The sequence below is a fragment of the Pimephales promelas genome, chromosome 4 (assembly GCF_988280905.1).
Source record: "Pimephales promelas chromosome 4, fPimPro1.hap1.1, whole genome shotgun sequence".
Lineage (NCBI taxonomy): Eukaryota > Metazoa > Chordata > Actinopteri > Cypriniformes > Leuciscidae > Pimephales > Pimephales promelas.
Window position 1 is genome coordinate 38,889,013 of NC_142772.1, and position 24,493 is coordinate 38,913,505.

Consider the following 24,493-nt stretch of genomic DNA (forward strand, 5'->3'; position numbering starts at 1 on the left):
TTATTCTCTTGAAGAGATGCACCATGTAGATCCTCTGATAGTATGTTAACATCTAAAACGGACACACAAAACTGTCATCATAAAAAAAAAACTGCATCTGACATGAAAAGGAAGTTCAAACAGAAGGAGGAAAAGATCAAGCATGGATAGTGTATTTATATATATGCTGAGCTTTCCTCTTTATTAACCATTTACAATTAGCAAACCACTGTACACAAAGCGGCAGGGAAAGCACATTTATCTGCTTTATCAAAAATTACAAAATAAAATACATCAGAATTACAGACCATAGGCTACTCAATGACAATAACAACGTATTGACTTGTTGTTGTTCATTTGTTCAACAGAGAGGAGTTTTGTTTTCTTCTTACAAGCAAACTAAAATAAAGAATGGGATTTCTATTTTCAGTTAACACTTCACAATAAGGTCTCATAGTGCATTAACTAACATGAACATGAATGAGCAATACATTTGTTAGAGCATTGATTAATGTTTGTTAACGTTAGTTAAATATAGCCTATAATTGTTCTCTTTTAATTCAGGTCCATGAAATAAAATTTCACTTTGATTTGATAATGTATGAAATTAACATGAAGTAAGATTAATTTATGTAGGCCTAGTTAACCATAACCTTACTATAATGTAAATGGTAATGAATAAATCGCCAGAAACAGAAAACAACTGCACTGCAGTCAGTTTCTCTTTGACTCTACAAGAGACCGCAACATTCGCATAATTTCTAAGAAGTATAAAATGTCACGGCAGCGTTTAGGGAAACGGAATCAATGTTTCAAATAAAAAAGCACGCCTCGTTTCGCTAGTGTTAACCACACATGAGGTTTAGCGCCCTCTATTGGCTATGAATGGCACACGTGAAAAAAATACTAATCACAGAAACGATACGAGACAGATTTTTTTTTAAAACGTGCACTTAAGACTTTCATAACTCCATCTCTTTATAAATATTTATGGTCACAGCACACAAACGCACTCCTGACATCAGTGGTTAGTTGCACAGTAACATCACTGGTCTGTAAACTCTGTTGTGTTGACTAGAAAACACTGAAATTGCTCTGCTAATGTCTGGACTTGTTTGTACGCATATGTTTCAGCACAGGGGCCTATATAGACACAGAGCACAGACTGGTTTAGAGGACCATTTAAACACAGTAAAGATAAGAATAGAATCATCTCCATGTTAAACATGTACCGTCTATATACTATATAATCATATACAATAACAATGTATGCAATTCTGATAAACTCAGTATCTAATAATTTGATAAAATCAAGACATCGAGCTGAACTAATACAACATGAAAGAAAAAAATTTAAAAAATCGGCACTACATAACAGATGAATATCACAACTTTAGTGTGTTTTTTGTACTGAATCAAAATAAAATAAATAAATAAAAAATAAAAAATAACATGCATTTGGTGTATGGGGATATGGAGGGGATTCAAATACCGGAAGTAGGCTATTCACTGCTTGATGTGCTTGTTGTTACGTCAGCAGTGAAAAGCAACATAAAATTCAAACCTGCTATAAAAGACTTACTCAAAAAGACTCGTATATGGCTTGGGTTGTCCATCAAACAAAAGCAAGACATTGATTCTGAATGTCTTCTATTGAAAGAGGAAAAGGTAGTTATCACACTCAGATAAGCTGCCTATTTATCTCTCAAAACCTGTGGGTATAGAAATTCGTTTTAAACTGAAAAATAAGATTAAAATACCTCAAGTATGACTTGCCCATCACAAGTTTAAATAGTGTATCCATCTTATCAGGTCTGAAAGTATGTGCTCACGTACCTTTACTGATGATATCAGTGGACCGCACATACAGACTAACCTGAGCCCATTACAACCTCATACATGTTACTGTAATACTACTGTGCACTACTTTTTTAAAAGCTGCTCAATGACACCCATTGAGGTTTCCTTTTAAAGGTAAATAAATATTGGTTATGGCACATGTTAATGATCAACATGTATAATCGCAGAATAAAATACCTTAAGAAAGACACAGAATAGTTCTGACCCTTTATCCATGAGTTTACACAGTAGGTGAAGATAAAAACCAAACAGATGGAACAGAAATAGACTTAATGCAGTGAAAATGGTAGAAAATGGTTCATATGAAATTTATTTAAAACCAAAACAGTCATTGAGATTTGATGGCCCAACTTGATCCTTAGCTTTTAGTATGTAACAGTTCACAAATCAACACACAGAAAAATCTTTTAGGCTTGACAAAGATTAGCTAGTAACTGCTTAGTGACAATTGAACATTAGGGGTGAGAAGCTAGAAATGAACAATTCTTCAACATCCAGTCAAACACTGAATAATGAAATCGTAATCTTCTCCGTACTGCACCTTCAGAAAGGTACGTATAGTCCCACACATCTGAACTGTAACAGTCACCACCTATTGGGCTGAAGCACATCTTTGATATCAATGACCATATTGCTTTTAAATATAATGTTATAACAATGTCAAAACCCAAGATCAGGGATAAGAAACATGGATTTACGGCACGCTGCAGTGGAAATACAAACTTATGATGGAGCATGGAAACACCTGTTAGCACAACAACAACAAAATGAACAAAGGCTAGCCTGAGGTTGAAATGACAGTGTGATGAACAGTGCATTAAAACAAATAAAACATAAACATTATAAAATATTCAGACAATCATAATTACGGAACATTTGTACACAAGTGGAATTGTACGACTGTAACAATAAATGTCAACTTCTCAATATATATATAATATTCTTTTGTGGCATAAAAGATAAACATAAAACGTTCACACACACAAAAAAAATTGAAATGACAAGCAAAAACACTGATTTGTACACGCACTCATTCACTCACTCTTTCCCGCAAACGCACTGAAAATGGAATGACCCAAGGTTGTAGTTCAGTTTCCCGTTGTTTCCCTTCCTATGTTACTCGTCTCATCTCCCACTTGCATTCACTCCTGGATCTGTTTCCGTTGCACTCTCCTCCCTCCATCTATGGCTCACTACGGTGGGATGTCCCTAGGGTGGTCCGAAAAGTTAGGCTGCTTCTTCTAGGGCAGGAAGCAGGCCTTTCTCTGTCAGATGAGTCTTGAGCGAGTTGAAGATGTGGAGCTGTTGGTCTAGTCTCAGAGCAAGAAGCTGTTGGATGACTTTAGAGGGGTTTGGCCCTCTAAAAGAGAGGAAATTTCAAAGCAAATTTGAAACACGTATGCTCTGGCAACACAGACATGATTACATATTACTCTGATTGTAAATAACAATGCATGATTATATTAGTCTTTGAAAAACAAAAACTGAACCCAACAAGGAACTTGCTTGATAGAATGATAGAGTATGCCCACTTTTTTAGCTGTGTTGGTTCCAGAAGAATTTTTTCCATTCTTTTTTTCCCATAGGGATTGAAACAAGTCTTTGTTAAAGCATTATAAGCCATGAACTAAGCCAACCAGGTATGTGGTCAATCACAACAATACAAACATTTTCATTTAAAGCAAAAAGGTATTTCAAAAATCAGACAAAACATATTTTGACAGCATCAAAATTATATCATTAGCTTTTTAAAGTGAGATTTGTTCGCTCAGACTCTGATTGGTGGAATTTTCTGTATAGCATCATGGGTAATGTATTTTTTCACTTTCCTCAAAAATATTAAGCAGCACAACTGCTTTCAACACTGATAATAATAAGAAGAAATGTTTCTTGAGCAGCAAATCAGCATAATATAGGGATTTTTTTTAAGGATCATGTGTCACTGAACACTGGAGTAATGATGCTGAAAATTGAGCTTTGCATCAAAGCAATAAAGTACATTTTAAAATATATTAAAATAAAAAGCAATTATTGAAGTTGTAATCTTATTTTACAATTTGACTGTTTTTATGCATGGGTGAGCATAAGAGACTTCTTTAAAAAAAAAAAAACGATTTAAAAACGATTAGTAGTGTATATAATAGCGGTCCTACCTGATAAAGCTGGCGATGTAAACATTTACAAATGTAGCCATGAGGTACTGACAGTCGAATCGGTCCATGATTCCTCCATGACCAGGAATGGTGTTTGCAAAGTCCTGCACAGATGGACAACACAGGACAAGAAAAAAAATTGTTTTAAGACTGAACCAGTTTCAGATCTGTATGATCTGTGGGTTGAAAAATTACACCCACCTTGATTTTGAAGGCCCTTTTGAAGCCGCTGGCGAAAAAGCCTCCAAAAGGTCCCATGATGGAGGCAAAGCTAGACAGGGCGATGCTGTGGATTTGGAAAGGGTACAGCTTTACTGTGGTCTAAAAAGAAAATGGGAGAGAGATGGAAATGTGTTATACACTGATTTTACTTGTATGCATTTTCAAAATAAGTAACACTTGAAGGATTTCAGTTGCTTTTGTTTAAAACATTGTGTTTTTGTGGTCCAAATAATAGTGAAGCAGAGCTGTGACAGATTCAGACTCTCCAGATTGAGTGGAGAGTCAGCAGATGGCTATCTGAGCAACTGGTAAACACAAGCACAAAAAAGAGAGAGAGAGAGAGAGAGCGAGAGAAGGAGAGGACAGACCAAATAAGAGACATGAGGAGTAAGTGTCTAACACTTAAAGTGTTAAAGTGTCTCGTGTACTTGTGAGTGCGTGTTTTACCCAGCCCGTGATGGACTGAAGTACAGTCGGCAGGCCGTAGCTCTGGAGCTGGAAGAGTTCAGATGGCTCACAGTCCACTGTGAAACTGTTGGAGTCGTTGTTAAACTCAACCGGGCAAACGAAGTAGCTATAACCCGCCATCACATACGACAGCTGGAGAAGGGGAGAAAGGTATTTGTTATTTTTCAAATGCATCTCAGTTTCTCAAAGTCGCTTTGAACATTGTTAATATTTGAAATCAATCCAAACAAACACACCCCTTTTTTCATTGCTCCCCCTCCAATCCCAACCACCCTGCTCAGAGTAGGTCTCGAGGCGAGTTCACTAACAATGACGCAAAACAGTAAACACTGCATTCTCTAGCAGTCATAAGCCTGCACAACTCTCACAAGCTGGCTCTGATACACACCCAATGCAAGAGTGGATGTATATTTATCGTAGCAGAAGCACAAAATAATACTTCACAAAAAATAAAGAGAAGATGATGAACGAACGACAAGGAAGCACAAAAAAATAACATACACAACGAGTATAGAAACAAGAGTTTGTTGTTCGTTGCCAACAGCACAGCAGCTCCAGGCAAACAATGACACTCAAACTCGATGTTACTCACATTGGGAGCAGAATCAAAGCAACTGTCTGTTTTCAGGGCTTCCCGCTTAGCTCTCTTCAGTGCTGAAAAGCTTTTCTAATGTTAAATTGGGTCCTAAAGCTCTCTCCTGATAATAACCCTTCATTTACCAGTGATATTCTTTTGAGCTTTTCTCTTTTGTAATGTCTCTCAGCTAGGGCTGCACGATTAAAGCTGCAGTAGGTAACTTTTGTAAAAAAAATAATTTTTACATATTTGTTAAAACTATCATTATGTCCTGACAGTAAAATACGAGACAAAAAAAAAAATCAAGCTCCTCTGGCTCCTCCCAGTGGTCCTATTGGCATTTGCAGAAATACACCACTCCCGGTCAGAAACAACCAATCAGAGCTTAGCAGTGTCAATCAATCATAATCGTGTACGCGCTGATCACACCCCTCTCTTGCACAGCTCGCCTCGTACCATCGTTCAAACCAAACTCAAGTTTGGAAAACCTGCTAATTCACTGGCTTGTCATGTTACTGAAATAATGTTGTGGCAAGCAGGATGATGTGCAGCGCAAGGCCGGTGGCGTGAATGATAACGAACGACACCTGTGAGACGCACCGGTCTCGTATCTCTCACGGAGGGGCGGAAGAATAAAGGAGACGACAGTGGAGAGAGGAACAGGCCTGATTTTACGTTGTGATTTTGTGTTCTGTTTTGTGTTTTCGCTCTTGCCGGTTCTCTCTCCTCCACTTTCATACGCCCCTTAATGTTGATTGGCTACACGTTTGTTGTTGTGTCGGTCTAACCAACTTTCAAACAGTGTTTTTCAAATATCGCTTACCCCACCTTTAAGTACAAAGGTAAAGGAGAAACTTCACCAGCCTATTCCAAGGTATCAATAAAGGCAATTTTCAATCTTACATCACCAAGGTTACCAAATCAACATAAAGCATTCAGAAAAGACCAGAATAAAAACAGGAAGAAGGTTATTACTCACTAAGATTCCAAAAACAATAGTGGCGAAGAAGCCACCGATAAACCCCTCCCACGTCTTCTTAGGAGACAACTGAAAATAAACATCAGCATTAAGAGACCTGCACTAACAATAAATGTACATTGCACAGAAGACAGATAAAATATTTAAGCCACACTCATAAATGCATGAATCATGTTACTTCACTAGACACAAATAAAAAATAAATAAAGGCAACTGGTATTTTTTTTAAAAGCACACTTTTCAGGCAAAACATTTCAGAAAGAGAAGTTTGTTGGTTTTTACATAATAAAACTGCCCATATGCTGTTCAAACTTATGTATTTGGACACTCTCTGATTGTCAGACAGTATTGGGTATCAGTGTTTCCTCTAGGATTTTTTCAAGCTGTGGGGGCAGGCCCATTTCCCCGAGGGGGGTGGGGGGGGCGTGGCCCACGAGTGCTATTCCCTTAGGCCACGCCCCCTTGTCTCCCCAAAGTATTATAAGCGATCATGCGCATCCCGTGTGGAGAATGATGCACTTGAAGCAACACCAAGTCACAGCAGGCAACGCTTCACATTGAAAAGAACATAGCGAAGGGATGATATCTATAATCTATGCTTAGTAGGGCTGCACGATTTGGGGAAAATGTCATATTGCCATTATTGAGCCAATATTGCAATTGCGATTTGCGACTCCGATATAATAAAATGGTTTCATGAGTCCAACTTGCTTGGTTCTAAAGTAAAATGCACACACAGATTAATGTTTATTTCTCAACTCAAACTAAAAACAACAACAATAAATGATTGATAACACCTATAATGATCAATAAACCATCAATCAAACCAACATTACAGTGATTCCATCATTACAATTGAAAGCTATCAACTTTTAAAAAAATTATTAGGCTTAAAAAATATATATATAACAGCTTTTAAATTAAGTGAACTTCAAATAATCCCCACATAAACCCATAGCCTAATAAAAAACATAATTACCTGTGCCCTTCCTGTCTTAACAGGTACAGAAATTGAATAAAGTTATCAAACAGTTTGCGCTGCATGAATCATAAATTATATATAGAATAATCCTTATTAAAGCTACAAAAGTTCTTTAGTCAAGATCAGTAAGTAATTTTCTAATTTCCCTTTGTTCTTTTAACTTTACTGACAGAACGTTTTATTCGCTGCTGGCCCTTTAAGAGCACCCGTTGCCGAGACGCGGTCACGCGGATCTCACACGCGCCTCATAGCACAACTCTTTTCATCCATAGACTTTTCTTATGTTATGAAGATACTAGACAAAACGACATTTTGGCATAATTGTGTGTGCTATTGTTCGTTCAAGCTCGAAAGAGAAATGTTTATTCTGGCACGCGGTCAGTGCATGCGCATTATGCGAGTCTCATCTGTTCTAGGGCACTCAAAGGCAGCTTTTCACTTCTTGTCGTGCAAAATGCGAAAAGGCATTTGCACCAATAAGAGGGGGATCTTGTAACACTTGTCAAAGGATGACAAAAAAGAAGAGATGCTGCGTTAATAGCCCTAATTTGTTTATTTCATATAAAATCGCGGCATTTTGCGTTATATAATTGCATAGGTTTGAGTTCGCTATTACGACTGCGATAGGCTATGTGCAGCACTAATGCTTAGTGTATTCTAAAGGGCAATAAACTCCACTCCAGCAAGATAGTCATTTTAGGCAAATCATAGACCTTTATGCTTTATCTACAAAATAAAGTATAATATCGGGAACATTGATCTTGAAGAGAGTGTCGTCGTGTTACTGTCGCAACCGAACGCGACGCGCTGTGTGATTGCTGAATGGAGAATGACTGAGGCGAGATGACTTTCCGTTAACTTTAACTTAGAGACTAAAATATTAATTTTACCACACATTATGCTATTGAATGACTTTAGAAGTCTTGGAATATAGTGTGAAAACTTGATTGTGCTTTACAAAGTTTTTTTTATGCCTTTAGTGGGGCTTAACAAAATAACATACTATGCAGAATGTCGGATGTCACTGAAAAGCTGCAGCCGTGGCGGGAGGATTTTAAGTGTGGCGGCCCGCCACAGGAGAATGAATGTAGCGGAAACACTGGGGTATTTATAGTTAATGTGATGAATTACACCTGCTAGGACACCAGTGTGTGAACATCCAATAAAAAGACTAGTTCATTAAGAACAATTGCTAAAATTGTATGGCTTAAGGGTTTAAATACAATTTTAATACACTACTGTTTAAAGGTTTGGGGTCACTACACTATATATTTTTAAATAGTTAACACTTTTTTTTAACCTGTTAACTGTCACCCCCTGTAACTGTGTTTCGAACTTAAATGGTTGTAATTCAAGAATGCTTTGGAATATAGACATATGATTGGTCTTGTTTTAAAGAAGACATTTGGCAGATTTTTGTAGAAGTGAAATAAATTAAGAAAGTAAAACAGAAAAAAGTTATAGAAGTTTGAGTTTATGGAAATGTACAATGTAAAAATATGAATTATTCATATTTTACATAAAATATATATTTTCAAAACCTGGGCTACTCTAAAATGGCAGAAAGATCAAAGCCAAAAATCTGAACATGTTGTGTTTCAAATTTTAGGTTGATATCTCAAAAAATGAGCTTTCAGTAAGATTTTGTTTGAGCGCAGTACCAAACTTTTTCACTAGGGCACGCACAATCAGACTCCATTACTGCCCATATAAGGGCGTCTGCATTTCCATTCGTGTTTTGAGTGATATGAACCATTATTTTCACAATTTTCATACAATTTCTGAAGTAGAGATCCTATTCAGAAGTAGCATGGGAAGTTTGGCAGATTTTGATATGAATTGAACCTCTAAGAAACACATACAAAGAACACGCATGTAAGTCATAGCTTGCTGCCACGTCACAAATGGTGAATTTATTATTTTTTTCTTGATATTTCAAACTTTTCAGACCTTTTTTTTCCAAAATAATTGAATGGATTCTATCTTTTGAACTTTTGGCATGAAAACAAACTGAGGTATCTACCATTTTTTATGATTTTTCATGTTTACTGCTATTTTAAAATTAAGGTCTGAACACGCATTATGAGTATGAAAATATTCTTGTTTTATATTGATAAATTATGGCTCCTCTGTAATATATTTTGAAAATCAGTCACCGAATATGGAAACTAGAGATTGTAAGCTTTCAAATGATATATAGTTTGTCAATATTATTTAAGGTATTTACTAAGATATTATTGTTTTAAAAATATAGTGGCAAACGTCCCACCTGTGGGACGGTGACAGTTAAGTGGAATGGTGCATTAAATTGATCAAGAGGCATTAAATACTTATTCTATTCATAAAAAGATAACATTTTACACAATAATATTAAGCATTAAAAAAATTCTTGAGCACCAAAATAAAAATATCAGAATGATTTCTGACGGCTCATGCGACACTGAAGACTGGAGTAATGATACTGAAAATTTAGCTTTGCCATGACAGGAATAAATTACATTTTAAAATATATTATATTATATATTATTATTATTTTAAATTGTAATAATATTTCATACTATTACTGTTTTAGTGTATTTTTAATCAAATAAATGTAGAGTTGTTGCATTTAAAAAAAAAGGTAGTGTAGATATTAAACAGCCATTTTATTATAATTAAGATATAATAAATATTTGATTTTTAAATAATATGGGATAGTTAAATTGGGAAGTCAAAAACACAAACCTTTATGAGAGGTGTGCGACCGAAAAAGAAGCCAAACATATAAGCCATGATGTCATTACAGATAACACAGGAGATGGGAACAATAAACCTGCGCACACAGAAACAGATGACGTTATTCAAACAGATCACCAGATATCAACTGTACTGTTCCCAATATTTTAGGATGTCATATGATCACAAAATTTAAATGTTTAAATTTGTAAAATGGTGTTTGCTAGTGGTAGTGGTAAAACAGGAGGCATCATCTTACCAGATCATCCCCTCAAACAGGTTATGAATGATTAAGTGGGACTGAGTCACCACGATCAGCAGGGTCACATGAGTCCAACCGAACTGGGGAGAGAGAAAGACGGGATGAATAGCTCGATTCACTTCAAATCTGGGACAAAAGGCAGTTCTACAGTATAACAAGGAAAAGATAGGAAACGTGTAGGGTCTGTGGCCACAATTAATATCAGCAAACATGTCATACAGGCTGACGTGCATGACGAATACATTTGTAACCCATGTAAATGCAAAAAAAAAAGTACACTGAATTTCCACTAAAGGTGCTTTCAAACATGAGCGTTTGTTTCAAAATCTGGTACGTTTTCTCCCTTGGTTCGGTTCGTTCAGGCATATGTGAACACGGCAATCGCGCTCAAATCCGCACAAAAACAATTGGACCGATTGCAAATGAACTATGGCAGTTCGGTTGAGGTGTGAAAGCAATCCAAACCCAACAAACCAAATGGTATTATAATTCATAATGGCAAATGTGCTATATAAATACCAGTAGTGACTGATTATGTGAGTGAGCACATTAGTTGTCACTGTTGAAAACCAAAAGAGCACCTCTTCATCGTAAAATGTTGTGTAATTGTACTTCTCCGTGCAAGAATGCTGGGAGATCCAGAGCGAGCATGACAGAAGCGAGCACAGACAGAAGTACCCTCACCCTCAGTGTACTTGGACGTGACTGTGAACGTCCAAAAGATCGTTTCGTGTCTTAGGCCATCAAAGTGTACTTGCATTTACGAGTCATTAAATCATGTTTAATTTGGACTTCTCTGTGCATGCTCTTTGAGGTGGACCCCATATACCTCCATTATATGACTGACAGACAAGAACGGTTTGATCTAAAAATATCAAAATTGAAACTACTGCGGAAACAAAGACACCTACATCTTGGATGCCCTTGAGGTAAGCTAAAACATATCAAAAATTTACTTCAAAGTGAGCGATCCCTTTAATGTGCAAGCAAAAAGGTATCAGGCCTATTATTCACATTTTTGGAATACTGTTAAATTGGCTGATAATCGAGTGACCAGATCGCATTCGCAAAACATAATACAAATCAGACGAAGCTTAAATGTATGGGCTCACGTGACGGAGCCTACCTCTTTCATTCGGCACATATTCAAATGTTTCCATGCCTGCAATGCAACATTTAATTGCTAACCTATTATTTCTTTTCTAAATAAAGCTTTGAGCTTTACTCATCATGTCAGTATTCACTTAAACAGCATTCACGTACAAAAAAAAAAAAGTTTTTGCAGTGCTACTGTTGTCAAGTTTACTGGAACAGCCCTATTTGGAACAAAACAAAGATCTATAGGTGTGAAAACACCCAAGGAAGTCTAAGGAGTCAAACCTGTACACATCAACACACTCACTCACCATGTAGAACTGCAGGCGATAGTGTTTTTTCACCAGGCTCAGAACAAACATACAGAACCCTGGAAAAGAAACAAACATCTGTTAAAACAGACAGTTTCACCAATGCCATCACCACATGTCTAAGCAACTATTTTTGGCCAGTCACACTGTTACTAATTATGCCCTGTTTGAAAGGAAACAGCTAGTATAAAACCGACCACGCTAAAAAGGCAATCTGAAACTACATAAATGAAGAATCTGAAGTACATGGAAGGGTTATACATTTTTTAACACTCTGTACAAATTGATAAAAGGAACTTTGATTATTCGTCTTACATTTGGACCATTTATGGCAAGATAAGACATTATTTGTCTCAAGCAGGGGTAAGCACTGTTTAGCTATTACAAATGAATACAGCACATTATGTATTCATTTGTACAGGGCATTATGCAACAAAATGCCATATACAGAGCATCTAAAACCAAGCAATACATAAAAGCAACTGAAGTGATGTTCCACAAGGAGATCAGGGCTATTTATGAATAAAGCTGTTTTAGAAGGTGATTTTCCATTAGGGATGGGCAACGATTAATCAAATAGTTTGTGTTTACATGATGTGTGTGTGGTGTGTATAATTATTTTGTATATATAAATACTAACAGATGCATATATATTATACATATTATATATGTATATATTTAAGAAAAATGTGTTCTTAATATATCAAATATTTATATATAATATTAATTATTAGGGCTGGGTAATAAATATTGATTATTCTCATTTTTACGAACCGATATCGATTCTTAAGTCTCAAGAATCGATTAGTCATCCTGTTTCATTTGAATGAATGGGACATTGTGTCGTGGCTGCGCGCATCCAAAAAAAAATCGCAATAATCTTTGTCCTTTGTTACTATTGATATGAAACAAAGTCTCAATTTTCAAATTACGTGCATTTTCTTTAGAAATTCAAAAACATAAATAAGGTTTTGGCGCTGTGGCGTGAGATCGCTCTGGAGAAGCAGCGGCGCTGATCTCTCTTCACAGCGCCAAATAAACATGAATGAGCATCTGAAAGTGTGTTAAAGATAGAGTACAACTTATCGAAATCGGTATCATGTCACATTGATTCGCTCAATCAGCGTTTCAACCGTGGAAAGACGTCAGTTAAACAGCTTGTAATCAATGTCATGTATCGTCATATTTACCTCAGAAAACCCACATAAACTAGTTAGTCAGCTAGAAAAAATAACTCCAGAGAGGAGCATTTTGCTAAATATATACACCATATTACATATGCATTATAATCTTAATATTCTTCAATATTTAATGCATATTTGAATAAATCTGGCAAGTTTTTATGTCAGCCACCATTTAAATGTTTATATTTCATATAATCTTCTTATTGTAAAAATAAATAAAAGTGTAATTTAAGTGATTCATTCATTATTACCTTCATATTAGGCTAATGAAGCCTAGTAGGCTACAACTAGACTCCCATAGTTTACAGCATTAGTTAAGAGATTTGATTTCCTTAAGAAAAATGGCCATTTATTGTAACTGATTTCCAAAATAATCGATATTGAATCGAATCGAAATCGAAGTCTCAATACCCAGCCCTATTAATTATGTATAAATATATAAAGTATATACATACAAATATTTCTTAAATATATACATGTATGTGTGTGTATTATACAAAATAATTATACACGCCACCCACACATTTATTACGTAAACACAAACTTTTATTTTGGATGCGATTAATCGCGATTAATCGTTGCCCATCCCTATTTTCCATCCATATATTTCAAGCCTGAATTTAATTTAAATCAAATCAAATCAAACACTCATTAGTACTGTTTTTCCTGCTTCAATAAGCATTGTTTGATTGCCTGTTTAAATTGTTATTTTTAACTAAATGTTTTTATATCTAAAATGTATGAGGTAAGGTTTTAGCTCAGGAGGAAATCTGGTGTTTTGCATCTTTTCGTAATAGAAAATGAGCGAGGGGTGCACAGACAAGCAGAGAGCCTAACCACATCCTGGATGACATGAACTTCCTACCTATGAAAAGAAAAAGAAATACGCTCCAGAAAACGCAAGTAAATCACCATATCTGCATTCCAACTGGTAATATAAAGCATGTCTGCATCTGACTTTGCCTTCAGCACTTTGTGTGTAAAGGCTGAGAAGTAACTGTGATAACTATTACTTCTAAAAGTTTCCAAAGGCCTTTAAGCCTCCAGAACCACCAATGGTGAAATGAAGTAGCGTGCTTGTGTAACAGAGAAGTTTCTGACCTGTGAGGTACAGGGCGAAGGAAATGAAGCGATGGTATTTGCTGAGGATGCGTAGAGGCTCCTCCCTCTGCACCAGACTGAAGAAATAATCCGTCACCGTTTCCCCATAGAAGAAGTAGTTCACACACAACAGGAAGTACCTGGCAAAAACCGTTACAATCCACAGTTAGGCACCATTATCATTATGACAAAGGCCTTTCACATGCAACCATTAATCAAAGTGTTTCTAATGCTCGTAAAAGCAATTTTAATGTGCCCATTGGATAGCAATAGAAGATGTACTGTAGGACATGGTCAAAGTTTAGCTGATCATCAGCTGACTAGGATTGTGACCACATGGAAGAATGGTGTGTGTTCGGTTACACACAGCAGAGAGAAATGTAATGGTTCTACTTATATCTGACATGCCAGATAACTAATCTACAAAGAAAAGTTCACCAGTCTTTGAAACAGGAAGAATCACACAAATTTCAGAATTTACCCCAAAATAGAAATAAGATATTTTACATAAAGAAATTAAAGACTAGGTTTAGGTTGGTTTTTTTTTTTTTTTTTTGCATTACATTGTAAAATTTTAATAGATATTAAGCATGCATCCCTTCTTCAATTTTCCGTAATCCAATAAAATAAAATAAAATAAAGCTATATACAAGTAAAGTCCTTAGTTCAAACCTCAGGTTGTTCCAAACCTGTATGAATTGGTTCTATACATAATCATACAGGTTTGGAACAACCTGAGGGTGAGTAAATGACTTTAAAACTGACATTTTGCTTCAAAAAAATGTTTCAACCCAACACAACCCTGTATTTTGCCATTTTTAAAAGGTGTTCAGTGGGATTTTCACATTAGTAAAACATGGTGAGTCTATCCTGCAACATTTAAAAAACAAACTAGACTAGTTTAAATGCGGCCTATACCAGAGTGAATTTCTCATACCTCTATACAGCTGGTGATAGCATGTATAGCTGGGTGAATAAACAAGCGCAGTGGTTACTAATTCAACACAAAAAAATGAAAGAACTTGTAAGACATAAGACAGAGCCATAATATGATAAGAAGAAAGTGATGCCCTCTAATTGCAGGCAGTGCGCAGTGGGAGAGACAGAGAGAGAGAGATCTGGAGTGACAGATAATGAGAACAGGGAGAGAGGGAGAGACAATGAAGTGTGAAAATGAAGGTGGCAGGTGTGTGTCGCAGGTCTCACCAGCTTAGTGTTCTGAACCAGGGCAGGTGGTAAGAGTGATACACACTGTAACCAATTGTGATGATCTCCTGGAAGCACTTAATCTGAACACACATCACCTGTGGAAGACACAGAGGACAAGAATAAAAAAACAACAGACAACCTACTCGGTGTTTACTGTCTAACCTTTTGAAAGCAAGAATGCAACCTGTGTGTGTAAATAAGGCTTTAATTGGCAGTAAATAAAGCTTATTGCAAATATGATATACAGGCCCATATCATTTATAAGCCATTATTCAAAATTAAACATCATCATGCATATGCATTGTCTGTTAAATTTGGATAATTAAGTATGTCAGGTATGTCAGACACCTCGAAGGGCATTAACACGCTTATAAAGGAGTTAATTTATAAGTGGTCACTTGCCAAATAACACATTTTTAAAATAAAAAGTTTTTACAAACAATAACTTTGGTTTCCCTGGTTACGCCTGACGGTTTATTTAGCAACCGGAGATATTCATAGTCCGCTCAGCTCATAGAACCATTAACATTAACATCGTAGAAAGTTAACATGTTTTTTTTTTTCATGCAAGTCAGGCTTGTCTAGCCATGGGCGTTACACTTTCTTTTTTTCTTTTTTTAATCTTTAATTTAAACACAGGCAGGCACAGTATAACGGCTAACTAGATGTTTTTTTTGATACAATAAATTGTAAACAAATACTTTGACTGCCTGTTGCTATGGTTACTCACAGCTGATGTAGCCAGCGCATTTATTTATTAATTTTGAATGTTAAACAGTAAGTTTCACCTGAACTCCTTTACTACTGTAGGTGTCCTCTATAACTTTTTAATGAACACCCTGCAGCCAATCAGAATCGAGTATTCACCCAGACCATGGTATAATTGTGAATAATCTTTTCCACCTATTTTAGTCCTATTTTAGATTATGTTGCACCAACTAGAGCTAGTACAGTGGTATTTATAATATTTATTTATTTAGTTTATAATATTTAACACTTTTATATTTTCACTTTTAAGGTTTTTCATCTAATATGTACATATTTTATAAATATATAAAAAAAATACTATTTAATAATAATAAAATGATATATTTAAATGGTAAGAAAAGATTTATTAAAGAGTACTTGCTTGCTTAAAACGGGGGTCCCAACTATTTGAATTAGTAAAGTACTCGCCTAAAAATTAATAATTATAAATATTTTATTGTATTGATTAAAATGATGTGAAGGCTAAATTCTCTTAAGCATCACAGCATTGATTTGACATTAAAAAAGGAAAATTAATTTGAGTCTATACATGATAGTATAGATTTTAATAGGTTTAATAGATTTTAATAGCAGCTATAACATAAAAAAATCATATCAGCTATTATATCTGTAACAGCCAGATCGTGAATCAAAGTGGACACTTATTATTCAGAGAGGCCTCATAAGCACATCTGCAGGCCGGATTCCGCAGCTCAGCAGAGTAATAATGTTTAATAATGTTAACCAAATAATCAACATCAATTAATTAAATTAAATTGAATTTAATTCATTTGGAATTATTTAATTCATTTAATTCATTAGAATTAAATTGTCTTTGGTTTAAAATATTCAAAAATGTTATATTTAAGTTCTACAAATGTGGTTTAATACGAATACTGAAGGATCTTTTAGGTTTGTTCTCATTCAAGTGAGTAAATTGTGGGTTGAAGACTGTAGAATAGGCTGGATTGGTTTTATTTGCTTTTATCTTGACAGCATATTGGAGTGAGAGCTTCAATCGTCTGTTTTGAAGAGAAGGTTCATTGGCTTCAATTATACAAACTTTGCACTGGCGAAGCACTAATTGCTCCCAAGGCAGGTCGTAAGCTGATGATGCAAGTAGTCAAGCATCTGCTTATACGATTTTCTCATCAACTCTAGAAGACCATACATGACTCCAGAAAAATGGTTGGTGATTTTAGAAATTACCAGCAGAACTGTCTTAAGATGCTCCCTATAATCTATTATAAATGTCTCTCTGTTTGCATGTGCACCATAGACTTCCTTTATCCTTGGCAATTTGTCTGTTTCATGCTAATACGGTTTATCAGACAAGTAATACACAAAAGAGATTTGACAATCGGCAGGAGGCAGTTGAGACTAGACAAAAATTAGCCATTTGAAAATAAAACACCAAACGTGTTTTTTTTTTCTTCTCTAAAAATATGGCATCTGAGCAGCTTGTTTTTCTTAAGTGGCCATGTCCCTTGGTATCTACAACAACAGGTAAAGAAGATACTCACAATCATCATCAGCACTATCGGGCCCAAATAAATGATGAAAAAGAAGAAGGAGATCATAGCCAGAGTAAGGATGCCCCTCACCCACCAGTTCTTCCATCTGCAAGCGAGACAAACACATTAGCGCAAAGCATATTGGGTGGAAATATAATCTTCCTAATGCAAGGACTAAAAGCTCTGGCCTTTTGGTTGAATGAATCATCTGGTGTTCACAACAACCTACCAATAATCCACTCTGGAGTAAGACACTTTTTATATTACATGCCATGCAAATGCATTGTAATTTACTAAAGAGGCATGTTAATTTTATTTCAATTGTTGATTTAGAGACGTTTACCGTGAGGAAAGGCCTGAGAGGGCTTTGTTGAGAACCTCTGGTGTGTCATCGGCAGAAACAGGAACCTCAGGAACCCCAGAATCTGATTTGGTCTCGTTGTCTGAGGCTCCATCTCTCTCCTTGCCCTCAGTCTCAGAGCCCTGGAAATGGTTGGAGAGAAAACAAAACGAATAAAGAACAGATTAATTCATTATTTGTTCATTAGCAAACAATCTCGCAATCGCAGTTCAAAAATTTGGGGTCCGTAAGTTTTTAAATACTTTTATTTTGCAAGTATGCTTTAAACTGGACAAAAGTGACAGTAAAGACGTTTACATTGTTAAAATCTCCATTTCAAATAAATATTCTTCTGAACTTTCTAGTATTCATCAAAGAATCGAAATGTATCACTGTCTACACAAAAAAAATATTATGCAGCAAATTCGCAACAATAAGTACATTTAAATAATAAGAAATGTTTCTTGAGCAGCAAATCGGCATATTAAAATGATTTCTGAGGGATCATGCGACACTGAAGACTGGAGTATGTTGAAAATTCAGCTTTGCCATCACAGGAATACATTTTAAATATGCTATATAAAAAAATTCCACAATATTACTGTTTTTACTACATTTTTGTTAAAATAAAGCAGCCTCTCTAAGCATAAAAGACTTATTTCAAAATCATTTAAAAAAAAAAAAACGTATTGACCGACCCTAAACATTTGAGTTTATGAAGCACACAGGATGCACTCTTACTCTCATCGATGGATCTGTGTTTTTTTTTCTGAATCAGGGTTAGCTGATGGTTGATGAGCAAACAACTTTTGTAATGGCCTCAGTTTTATTGGGTGAATGGCCCAATAAAACTGAGGCCATTTTTATTGGGCCTAATAAAACTGAGGCCATTACAAAATTAGTTTCTAAGCATCAATTAAATATAAACACAGACCCCATTTAATGTTTAGGTTATATAAGGCAGCATCTGTATCTAACTAGCCTGCGTGCACATGCACAATGACAAATTGCCTGCCTTCATCACCATAGAAACAGAGTGTCATCATCAGATGGGGCATCTGTTGCTCGAGCTGTTGCGATTGTTCCAGAAACCTCTTTATCTCTGCCTGACATAACTAATTTGGATCTGGTTGCTAAAAGCAAAATAAAGCTAACAGACACATACATATACGGCTGACACTCAACTGACAGCAAGAGCTACAAAAGGATTCAGGGTTTCCATGGAGATGGGCTACATCCTGATATTCAAGATGCCAGAGTTAAAAATACCCTCCCTCTTTCCGCCCTCCTCCTCCTCTCAAACTCTCCCACCGTCTGCAAATAACTCATCAGGAACTGAGGACATCCCACACTTCCTAAGAGAGACATTTTCAGTCTTCCTGCCAAATCGGGCCCTTGCTCATCTCAGAGTATGAGCAACACTTCGAAGAAAAAGACAGCAGTCTTAGCCATCTGGAAATGTGGAATTCCCTGACAAACATAACATCAAGTAAGACTGATGTAAGCGTGTGTTAAATGAGTCACATTCATTCAAAACATAATGTGTGACGGTATCAAATTGGCTTTTCACTATCTCCGACATTGGATATTATGGCTGCATTTTGCCCCTAGTGGCGGCTGCACTGAACTTTTTAAATTGGCCGCAAAGCAGCTGTTAACCAAATTCGCAGCGGTAAAATTAATGTATGAATACATCCACACAAAACAAAAGCTGCATAATCAACATAAATAATTCATTAAATATAAAGTAATTATTTATAACAACCACACATTTACTTGCAGTTTGGGATGTAGCTGTTGTCAGATACAATACAGCTCACAGGCATATGCAAATGTATTTGCCCATGTGACGTCACAAATCCAACAATATTTTTTGTTTTTGGAGCTTCTCTATCCAAGAAAGTTCTTTCCCAACTGTTTACGTTCACTTAAGACATAACCGACTGTCTTTACATTACATGAACACGAATACTCGACAAGTCATGCATTTTGACATAACTGTGACCGTTCGAGTGCAATAAGCCATGAAAGAGAACTGAATTGGGGATTGCACGGTATCTGAGAGGCGCCTTTCTGTGCGCACGCTTCGGGTACAAGACAGCGCGAGTCCCAAAACGAGTTGTTTTTCGCAGCTTAGAGCTGCAGTCAGGTGTTTTTCCTCTTTGTCGCCATCTCTGTTCGAAATCTGCAATTGCAGTCATTTGTGAAATTATCAACTTTACGTGAGTTGTACTTCAAGACCCTCGATGAATGATGAACACCGGGTCACCGCGCCGATGTGGATCTGTTCGAAATCACAGATCATGTCAGACCAACATAAGAATTTTTTCCACAAAATGTCACCTGAACTAGTAAGAAACATCCACTTTTGTTCTGGGTCAGACAGACAAATCCTTGTTTTCGCATGGGTCTGCTTGCATTGTCTTTTTTTCTGTAGTGCAAACAAAGTCTTTTGCATTTTACAGCGGGTGAACCTGTTGTCATTTGAACCTTTTAGGATCCGCAATCAAATTAATAAATTGAATTATATCAAGTGCTGTGAGAAAAGGCTATAAATCTCCACCTCCAGCATCCTCACACTCAATATAGCCTACTAGCCGTGACTCCTTTGAGTACAGATGTCTGTGTACAGATATGACGTAATGACTCAATATGGCCTACTAGCTGTGACTTCTTCTTTATGTGTACAGATGTGACGTAATGATTCAAAGACATGCTCGAATCTCCAGTGGAAATCTACCAGTACCACTGGAATTAAAAACATTATTACAAGCTTACCGCTTTGAATCGAGCTAAGGCAAGCTGAGAGTTTTGAACACTGGCTGGTTATGTATTTTCTCAAATATGTATTTTGGATAATTTTTAACCAAAAAAAAAAAACTACAGACAGCAGCTTTAACTTCCTTGTACAATATAACACCAGGACATCCTTCTAATTCCAGCGACATTCTTGTTTAACAGGTGCACAGCCACCGAACATGCCCTAAGCAAACAATTAACATTAGAATGGGCCTCACTAAAGAGCTCAGTGATTTTTAACATGGCACTGTCATTGTACAACCATTAGTAAAAATATTTGGTCTGCTGTGAAAGAATTTGACTACTGTGCACAAATACCAAATCTGAACCCAACAGATGAATTGGTATGGCAGCTGACAAAAGAGAAGCTGTTGCAGCAGCAAATTAACTATTAACAGCCATGGTTTTGAAATGAAATATTAATCAAGACATGCGCATACGGGGGATGTGTCCCCATTTTTGCCCCTGTAATATACTTCATCCTGAACTCAACAGGGAATCACAGTGGCTTTCTCTGTTTCATTACAATGGCATAGTTTGGTCTAATGTAATAAACTCAGCAGGCCTCTCTCACATCTCAAATGAATTCTTAAAATTCTTGAACTCTCACAGCTACACAAATACATATCTGTGTAAAAACCAGGGAAATGAGTTTCAAAAATTATCAATGCAACAAAAAAAGAAAGAAAAAAATAGTAATTTTGATTGGATGCACAGGTGTGTTCGACCGACCATATCACAATTATTTCATGATCAAATTGATTAATACTTTATAGTGAAAGGGATAGTTTTATTATTCATACAACTGTTTGGTCATCACAAAAATTCTTTCATATAGTTTCTATTGTGTTCCACAGAAGAAAGTAAGTCATAGAAGTTTAGAACAATATGGGTGAGAAAAGTATTAAATAATTTAAAATTTTAGGAAAGATATCCTTTTGAAATTAAATCAAAATCTGAGAAGTGGGACAATTATCAAGAAGACTATGTAATGTTAGATAAAAATAGGTTGCAAACTTTCATGCTGTCTTCAAAAAACAAATAGACAGAAAAAAAAGATATGGTTAGCCTATAGATTTGCCTGACTGCTGATATACGAATGCTGGCAGCACAAGGTTTCATTTGCATGATCCAGTATCTTAGTCTCAGTGCTCCACATGAAAAATGAATTATTAATTTTAGCATGATAGAGACAGACCCGGTCACTAACCTAGCAAGCAAAGTTATAATTACACACGCTTAGGTTTTTCTGTCAACTCCAACTCCCACCGTGTTGGCAGCCCTAAAGATAGAATGGGCTGTTGTGCTCATTTCGCCTTTGAAATAAAAGTATTACAGAAATACAACAGGGGGAAGCAATATGGTGAACCACACAAACCCAATGACAAAGGAAACTGTACTGACCAAGGACACAAGCCAGTTCAAGACAGTTTTAGTTTACCCCAGAATTCCTTAGATTGTAGCCTAGTTCTTTCAATAACCTTATCACATCCTACTGACAAAACCTGCCCTTCAATACTCAATACAAAAATAAATACACAGGATTAGCAAAGTATCCACAAATATTTACTATTAACTTAGTATTAGTCACTCAAATGAGTCTTCTATAGACTGTGATCTTTCTGTAAGTGTTGAGCCCATGCCTAAGGACTTTTGACACATGAATGTTGACTCACCCATCTGCCCACGTCTCTCTCATTCTCCATGTTTTCGACCTTAAAATGTCCACACAGTAAGAACTGTCCATTCACTCCAGATATCCACTATCTCTGCTGAAAGAAAAGCTTTTCCAGAAGGGTTTAACCTCCCTGTCCTAAACTGAACAGTGCAGGGATTGTTCATGTCACTTAACTTCATTTTAGAAACATAGCAGTGCAAGAAACACACTGGGGCCTTATATAGGTGATGTGTTTTGTTTCTGAGACACAAGCAGGAAACCTCGAGACCCCTGAAGATGCTTAGATTATCTAACCTACACGAGCTCTAATCTGCTATATTACACACAGACTCTTGAACGCTAGAATATACAGTATTAGTCAAAACAGAGCATTATAGGTTGCTTTCGTGCTGTGACATGACACTAGCACGGGGGATCCAGGAACATAACGAGTAAGTTAACCGTTTTTTTTCTCCATGTATGACAGCATGTAGCTCATATGATAGCCACCACAACAACACACAGCTCTCCACATCTGTCTCTTTATTTGGTAACTAACCTTATCCTCCGAGTGTTGATGCTGCAGCTCTTTTTCCGTCGCTCCTCGGTGTCGTAAGTCTGTCATGGTGGGCTCGGTTTGTTGAAAATAAAGGCCCGATGAAGTAGCAATCTTCGGGGGGTTGCTGTTCGTTTTCAATGATTGTTATTGGGACTGGAGAGTGGAGACTAGAGGGCGCGATTGCGCATGCGTGAGCCAAAGGGAGAGTCTGGAGGCGCGCCATCTAGTGGCCAGTTTTGGGAAAATATGCAGATATATGAATGGGATGGATTAAACTGAACGATACACATTTATGGATATTATTTTTTTTTTGTCTGTTTATTAATGGCAGATTTGTTGTGGATTGTAATGAATTAATTTAGATTTGCAGAGTAAAGTATTTGTTTTTATTTCGAAGTAAAAAGTTATTATGCAAATGAATAACTTTGATTTAATTCAAGGATTTATTTGAATATACATTTCAGACATCTTTATTAGTCATCATAACCTACAGGTTAACTGAGTAGAATTAATAGTCTACTGTTGACTTCACTTCAATTATACATATAGACCTAAGCTGGCCTTTCAGTTGAATCCCTTTTTATCTTAACTCTTAAAAAGAGAGAGAGAGAGAGATTTGAGAATTTATTTATTTGAGAATAATGTATTTCTATTTGTACCCAAGTAGTGGGGCAAGATGTCTTTTCGTTATTTATTTATTTATTGCACAAAAAAACATTAGGTACTATTTCCATTTATTTAATATTATTGTAAATGTAAATTGTATATAAAATATACTCAACCAGCTAAATGCACACCTTGTAATTTAAGTTACAATCATTTTATCATTAATGCTTAAACGCTCCTTTTCCAAAGAGAAGAACTGTGATGCACATTGGTGATGCATGCCTTTTAGGCTTCCGTTGTAACGTGATTGGTTGGACATGTGACCTCAAAATAAGGACCACCAGAGACTGTCAAATATATTTATCTAAGCCTCTTGTTTTAAACATTCAATCTATTAAATAGGCTACTGTAGATGTGAAGCTGTTTTAAGAGAGGGAAACGACTTCCTTTAGGTTTAGTTTTCATTAAAGTTTCGGCTCAGATCCTTTTTTACAGTCTATGCTCACATCACAAGTATGTAATGCTGTTTTCCCATATTTGGGATATTTTCCCTGCCCTCCTCAGTTCTGCAGAACAGAGACACTGCCATCTACCGGACGTGTGTGTAAACGACATCTACAGGATCTTTCTTTACCTGCTTGTTCACGAGGCGAGGAATTCAAGTAGTCACACTTCTTTTAAGATGTACTACTAATGTAAGTATCATGCCACGAGCGTCTTCTATTTATAACATAGTTGTCAATAAGTTTCTTTCTTCTGTTGAGCACAAAATATATGTAAGAATGTTGGTAATTAAACAGGCATTGATCGTTTTAGCTACCGTCGTCAACTATCTGGTTTCCAATATTTTTTAATATTCTCTTATGTGTTTAACAGAAGAAAGAGCCTTATCCTACAGGTTTGGAACAACGTGAGTGAGTAAGTGACAGAATTTTCATTTTTGGGTGAATTATCCATTTAACTATCCGTTTTACCCCTGAAGTCATGAGTGCTTAAAAATATTGCGATACTGTAAGACAAACATAACCTCAGATACTTTGATATCCTGAGATTGGACATCACATACACATACTGCCACTTGTCTCAACACACACAGAGTGAAGATATAATCTCAATTAAGTGTGTTCTTGGGATCTATGGGGACTAAATAATATTTTATACGATGAACAAAGTG

General features: G+C 36.1%; 1 protein-coding gene across 1 annotated transcript; it reads right to left on the reverse strand.

Annotated features, from left to right (window-relative positions):
- Positions 1-147: 147 nt before the first annotated feature.
- Positions 148-22,881, reverse strand: cds2 (CDP-diacylglycerol synthase (phosphatidate cytidylyltransferase) 2). The gene is made up of 13 exons (XM_039659613.2): positions 22,714-22,881; positions 17,702-17,841; positions 17,368-17,464; positions 15,095-15,192; positions 13,889-14,028; positions 11,604-11,662; positions 10,195-10,277; positions 9,945-10,032; positions 6,239-6,307; positions 4,662-4,814; positions 4,194-4,313; positions 3,993-4,096; positions 148-3,199 (listed from the first exon to the last, which is right to left on the reverse strand). The coding sequence occupies exons 1-13, from the start codon at positions 22,777-22,779 to the stop codon at positions 3,067-3,069; spliced, it is 1,350 nt and encodes a 449-aa protein (XP_039515547.1). The 5' UTR covers positions 22,780-22,881; the 3' UTR covers positions 148-3,066.
- Positions 22,882-24,493: the final 1,612 nt, after the last annotated feature.

Bases quoted from the DNA above. Each gene is read 5' to 3' on its own strand.
- cds2 (XM_039659613.2), bottom strand. From the start codon at position 22,779: ATGACAGACTTACGACACCGAGGAGCGACGGAAAAAGAGCTGCAGCAT. The intron at 15,193-17,367 runs GTGAGTATCTTC...TGTCTTCCACAG, and splicing joins CGATAGTGCTGATGATGATT to GTGATGTGTGTTCAGATTAA. The intron at 14,029-15,094 runs GTGAGACCTGCG...GGTTTTTGCCAG, and splicing joins TGGTTCAGAACACTAAGCTG to GTACTTCCTGTTGTGTGTGA.